At 32.1% G+C, this 6,886-nt stretch overlaps 1 protein-coding gene across 1 annotated transcript; it reads left to right on the top strand.

Annotated features, from left to right (window-relative positions):
- The first annotated feature begins 249 nt into the window (after positions 1-249).
- On the top strand, positions 250-885 carry LOC150074856 (serpin I2-like). Its single transcript, XM_090389463.1, has one exon. The coding sequence runs from the start codon at positions 250-252 to the stop codon at positions 883-885; it is 636 nt and encodes a 211-aa protein (XP_090245589.1).
- The last annotated feature ends 6,001 nt before the right edge of the window (positions 886-6,886 follow it).

Raw genomic sequence — 6,886 nt, 5'->3', positions numbered from 1 at the left:
TCAAATTCCTCATTATTCGATTCTTCTTTTACCTCATCTGTTTTAGGTGATTTTTTATTGAATATTGTTTCATCTTGTTGTTCTTGAGACTTATTCAATCCTATTTTTTCTCTATTTGTTTTCAATGGTTCTTCCTTTGATTCTTTACTTTTCCGACGATTTAAATTTTGAAAAAAAATAAATTGAAATTGAATGGAGAATATTATAAAAACATTTGTCCGAGTTTGGATTTTATTAGTTTAAATCAAGATGCCTGTTGTCGACGATAAAAGATTATTTGTCAATAAATATTTATATCGTTATTTCGTTTCGGATTCAACAGGAAATTTGTTTTATTCTCCATTCGGTATTACTCTTGCTTTACACACACTGCTCGAAGGTGCACGTGGAAAAACAGAATCGCAGATTAAGCATGTTTTGGAATACGACGACAACACATCTAACGAAGATATAAAGAAAAATTATTTCGACTACCTAATAGAACTAAAAGATGTTTTCGACGTCGCCAATATTATTTTAGTAAGACAAGAAATTGATGTCGATGTTAATCGAGAATATTTAGAAGGAATAAAACAGTTTTACTTGTCAGACGTTAAAAAAGTTAACTTTACCGATGAGGAAGAAACGATATCGATGGCGAATTCGTGGGTAAAAAAGAGATCTAGAGAAAAAATTCAAACTATATTAGACTCAGTCGATCCCGAAACAATATTACTACTTCTTAACGTAGTATATTTCAAAAGAACGTGGGCAATACCCTTTGACCAAAAGGAAACTTTATTTGCAGATTTCTACAGCAAAGGTTGCGAAAAAAAATCGGTACCTACGATGATCGCGAAAGACGCATATTTTCGATTGGCCGTGGACGAGATTTTACCGTTTTAGAACTTCCGTACGAAGGAAATAGAGTAAATATGTTGATTTTCCTGCCAGATACATTAGATGGTTTGTCTGCTATGAAAGAAAATTCATTCGAAGATCCACTAGATCTTCGAGAGGAGTTAATCGAAACTATTGCACTTCCAAAATTTAAATTGAGATACACAAAAAAAATTTCCACGGAATCATTAGGAATTGGATATGCCGGTAAATGTAACTTTAGTGGTATTTTCGATACTTCTTCTTACTTGATATTTCCCGAAATAATTCACAAAACTTTCATCGAAATAAACGAAGAAGGAAACCGAAGCTGCTGCAGTTACCGGTGTGGGAATTTATACGGATTCCGTTTCATTTCGACCAAATGTATTTGTTGCTAATCACCCTTTTCTTTTCTTTATAATTGATAAAACAACCAAAATAATATTATTTATCGGTCGGATAGACGAACTTTAATTTTATGTTTTATGGCAATTAAATATTAAAAATAAAGTTTTTTATAAAATCAGAATGTGGATTTGCAAATTAAAAAAAAAATAAAATGAAATAAAAAGTACTTGTTTTTGTTCGGGAGCACTCCTTCTGTAAATGTAGCTAGCTTGCATGTACTAGGAGAAGTGCCCCCTACATATACAGAAAGATAGCAACATTCTAGCAATAGAAAGAAACTGCTTTTGTGAAATCTTTCTTTACTAAAATTAAATATCTTTTAAAAGACATCTACCATATAAATTAGAAATTAAAATGAAAACTGAAATTAGAAATTAAAAATTAAACATTAGAAATGAAAATTGAAATTAGAAATTAAAAATTACACATTAGAAAAGTTAAAATTTAAACATTAGAAAAATTATAAATTAAACATTAGAAATTAAAATGAAAAATGAAATTAGAAATTAAAATTAGAAATTAAAATCTCTAAAATAAAGTAAAACAGAGAAACTCTAAAAGAAAGTAAAACAGAGAAACTCTAAAATAAAGTAAAACAGAGAAACTCTAAAATAAAGTAAAACAGAGAAACTCTAAAATAAAGTAAAACAGAGAAACTCTAAAATAAAGTAAAACAGAGAAACTCTAAAATAAAGAAAAACAGAGAAACTCTAAATAAAGAAAAACAGAGAAACTCTAAAATAAAGAAAAACAGAGAAACTCTAAAATAAAGTAAACAGAGAAACTCTAAAATAAAGTAAAACAGAGAAACTCTAAAATAAAGTAAAAACAGAGAAACTCAGTACGGATATCAAATCAGAGAAACATTTCTTAAAATGATTTTTGTGGATGGAATTTTCTGATTATAATAAATTCTATAAATCAAAAAATTCTATAAAAACAAAAATTGTACAAGGGGGAAATAAATTTTAATAATCTCTCTTAATATTTTTTTTAAATAGAACGATCTCTTAATTTCTAATTTAATCTAACCTAACCTTTCTAATTTTTTATTTGTAATTTTTTATTTCAATTTTTTATTGTAATTTTTTATTTCTAATTTCGATTTCAAATTTCATTTCAAATTTTTAATTTTAATTTCTAATATTTAATTTCAATTTCAATTTCTAATTTCAATTTGAGACACCTAAGACTGCACCCAGTGTTTTTTTATATAAAATGAAATCAATACCAAAGCTGCAGTTAATGATGTACCTAAGACTGTATCCCAATCGTCCATGATGACACATTTATAATGTTCTTTTGGTGGTTGAACTGTGCTGCATTTGGTAGCGTGTTTAATTTCCAAGATTACGAGCTGTATAAGAGGATACGTGTGAATATTTATTTTGGTTAATAATCACAATTTTTAATTTCTAATTTTTAATTTCTAATTTCTAATTTTCAAATTTCTAATTTTTAATTTTAATTTTTAATTTCTAATTTCTAACTAACCTTTCTAACCTAATTTCAATTCTGATTTTTAATTTCAATTTCTAATTTTTGATTTCACTTTCTAATTTCTAATTTTCGATTTCAGTTTCTAATTTCTAATTTTTAATTTCACTTTCTAATTTCTAATTTTTGATTTCACTTTCTAATTTCTAATTTTTAATTTCACTTTCTAATTTCTAATTTTTAATTATTTCATTTCAATTCTAATTTTTAATTTCTAATTTCAATTTCTTAATTTGTAATTTCTAATTTCTAATTTCTCAATTTCTAATTTTTAATTTCAATTTTTAATTTTTAACCTGGCAGTTAGGTTAGGTTCTCGAAATATAGGTTAGGTTAGGTTAGGTTAGGTACTCGAGATATAGATTAGGTTAGGTTAGGTTAATTATGGACTTGTTTCAAAAACAAAAATTATGACATTGTAAATGTCATAATTTTTGACATCTAAAAACGAATGTTCTAATAAACGTGCGTTCCATTCATTTGAAAAAATTCATCTTCGTATTTTTCGAATTTGTCGTCTGTCACTTCAATTTTTTTAAATTCCTCAATACTCGATTCTTCTCCTTTTTTTTCATTATCTATTTTGGCTGATTCTTTATTAAAGATTGTTTCATGTTGAGATTTATTCAATCCTATTTTTTCTCTATTTGTTTTCAATATTTCTTCCATTGATTCTTTATTAAAGATTGTTTCAACATCATTAACGATTGTTTTTTCTTCATTAAAGATTATTTCTTCCTTAGAATTACTCACGATCGATATACTTTTTTTAAAATTTGCAGTTACTTTTGTATACGTTTTCAAGATTGTTTCGTCTTTAGAATTATTCATGATCGATATAATGTTTTTTTAAAATTTGCAGTTACCTTTTATATACTTTTTTTAAAGATTAAATTGAAAAAAAATTAAATTAAATGCATTTTGGTTATTTTTGAATATTTTGAGATTTTAATTAGTCAGTTTCATTCAATGTTTTGCTGATCAATTTCTATGAAAAAACCTATTGTCATAAGCATTGAGTTTTGAGTTGAGTGGTTTTTTTATTAATTCTGAACTAAGAATGCACCTTTTTATTAATTCTGTACTTAACCTAACCTAAAAGCTGAACACCGAACATCGCACCCAGTGTTTTTATTAAATGCAATCAATAATTCTGTACCTAACCTAACCTAAGACAGCACCCAATGAGGCACCCAAGGAAGCACCCAAGGAAGCACCCAGAGTACTGCACGCAGTGTTTTACCCAGTGTTTTTAATGAAATGCAATCAATAATTCCATACCTAACCTAACGTAACCTAACCTAACTTAAGACAGCACCCAATGATGCACCTAAGACTGCACCCAGTGTTTTTTTATGAAATGCAATCGGTTACCTAACCTAAGCTAACCTAACTTAAGACTGCACCCAATGAGGCACCCAAGAATGCACCCAGTGCTTTTTTTTCACCTGACCTAACATTTTGATGAATGAAGCACCCAATGAAGCACCAAATGAGGCACCCAACCCCATGATGCACCTAAGACTGCACCCAGTGTTTTTTTATGAAATGAAATCAATAACCTAACCTAAGACTGCACCCAGTATTTTTATAATAATTGTGTACCTAACCTAACCTAAGACTGCACCTCATGATGCACCTAAGACTGCACCCAGTGTTTTTTTATGAAATGAAATCAATAATTCTGTACCTAACCTAACCTAACCTAACCTAACCTAACCTAAGACTGCACCCATAAGATTGCACCCAATGATGCACCTAAGACTGCACCCAATGATGCACCTAAGACTGCACCCAGTATTTTTATAAAAATTGTGTACCTAACCTAACCTAAGACTGCACCCCATGATGCACCTAAGACTGCACCCAGTGTTTTTTATGAAATGAAATCAATAATTCTGTACCTAACCTAACCTAACCTAACCTAACCTAAGACTGCACCCAATGATGCACCTAAGACTGCACCCAGTGTTTTTTTATGAAATGAAATGAATAATTCTGTACCTAACCTAACCTAAAACAGCACTGCACCCAGTGTTTTTATAATAATTGTGTACCTAACCTAACCTAACATAACCTAACCTAAGATTGCACCCAATGATGCACCTAAGACTGCACCCAATGATGCACCTAAGACTGCACCCAATGATGCACCTAAGACTGCACCCAATGATGCACCTAAGACTGCACCCAGTATTTTTATAAAAATTGTGTACCTAACCTAACCTAAGACTGCACCCCATGATGCACCTAAGACTGCACCCAGTGTTTTTTTATGAAATGAAATCAATAATTCTGTACCTAACCTAACCTAACCTAACCTAACCTAACCTAACCTAAGACTGCACCCAGTGTTTTTATTAAATGCAATCAATAATTCTGTACCTAACCTAACCTAAGACTGCACCCAATGATGCACCTAAGACTGCACCCAGTGTTTTTTTATGAAATGAAATGAATTCTGTACCTAATGAGGCACCCAATGAAGCACCCAGTGTTTTTGTTATGAAAGTATCTAACCTAACGTAACCTAACCTAACCTGACTGCACCCAATGATGCACCTAAGAGTGCACCCAATGTTTTTTTATGAAAAGAAATCAATAATTCTGTACCTAACCTAACCTAACCTAACCTAACCTAAGACTGCACCCAATGATGCACCCGACTGCACCCAATGATGCACCTAAGACTGCACCCAGTGTTTTTTTATGAAATGAAATCAATAATTCTGTACCTAACCTAACCTAACCTAACCTAACCTAAGACTGCACCCAATGATGCACCCGACTGCACCCAATGATGCACCCGACTGCACCCAATGATGCACCTAAGACTGCACCCAGTGTTTTTTTATGAAATGAAATCAATAATTCTGTACCTAACCTAACCTAACCTAACCTAACCTAACCTAACCTAAGACTGCACCCAATGATGCACCTAAGACTGCACCCAGTGTTTTTATAATAATTGTATACCTAACCTAACCTAACCTAACCTAACCTAAGACTGCACCCAAGGATGCACCTAAGACTGCACCCAGTGTTTTTTTATGAAATGAAATCAATAATTCTGTATCTAACCTAACCTAACCTAACCTAACCTAAGACTGCACCCAATGATGCACCTAAGACTGCACCCAGTGTTTTTATAATAATTGTATACCTAACCTAACCTAACCTAACCTAACCTAAGACTGCACCCAAGGATGCACCTAAGACTGCACCCAGTGTTTTTTTATGAAATGAAATCAATAATTCTGTATCTAACCTAACCTAACCTAACCTAACCTAACCTAACCTAACCTAACCTAACCTAACCTAACCTAACCTAACCTAACCTAACCTAACCTAACCTAACCTAACCTAACCTAACCTAACCTAACCTAACCTAACCTAACCTAACCTAACCTAACCTAACCTAACCTAACCTAACCTAACCTAAGACTGCACCCAAGGATGCACCTAAGACTGCACCCAGTGTTTTTTTATGAAATGAAATCAATAATTCTGTACCTAACCTAACCTAACCTAACCTAACCTAACCTAACCTAAGACTGCACCCAGTGTTTTTATTAAATGCAATCAATAATTCTGTACCTAACCTAACCTAAGACTGCACCCAATGATGCACCTAAGACTGCACCCAGTGTTTTTTTATGAAATGAAATGAATTCTGTACCTAATGAGGCACCCAATGAAGCACCCAGTGTTTTTGTTATGAAAGTATCTAACCTAACGTAACCTAACCTAACCTGACTGCACCCAATGATGCACCTAAGAGTGCACCCAATGTTTTTTTATGAAAAGAAATCAATAATTCTGTACCTAACCTAACCTAACCTAACCTAACCTAAGACTGCACCCAATGATGCACCCGACTGCACCCAATGATGCACCTAAGACTGCACCCAGTGTTTTTTTATGAAATGAAATCAATAATTCTGTACCTAACCTAACCTAACCTAACCTAACCTAAGACTGCACCCAATGATGCACCCGACTGCACCCAATGATGCACCTAAGACTGCACCCAGTGTTTTTTTATGAAATGAAATCAATAATTCTGTACCTAACCTAACCTAACCTAACCTAACCTAACCTAACCTAAGACTGCACCCAA

Source organism: Mastigoproctus giganteus, unplaced genomic scaffold (assembly GCF_048544385.1).
Source record: "Mastigoproctus giganteus isolate SK-2022 unplaced genomic scaffold, ASM4854438v1 scaffold_42, whole genome shotgun sequence".
NCBI lineage: Eukaryota > Metazoa > Arthropoda > Arachnida > Uropygi > Thelyphonidae > Mastigoproctus > Mastigoproctus giganteus.
The sequence above is the reverse complement of the archived record's forward strand: the minus strand, read 5'-3'. Positions and strand labels throughout refer to the sequence as shown.

Bases quoted from the DNA above. Each gene is read 5' to 3' on its own strand.
- LOC150074856 (XM_090389463.1), top strand. From the start codon at position 250: ATGCCTGTTGTCGACGATAAAAGATTATTTGTCAATAAATATTTATAT.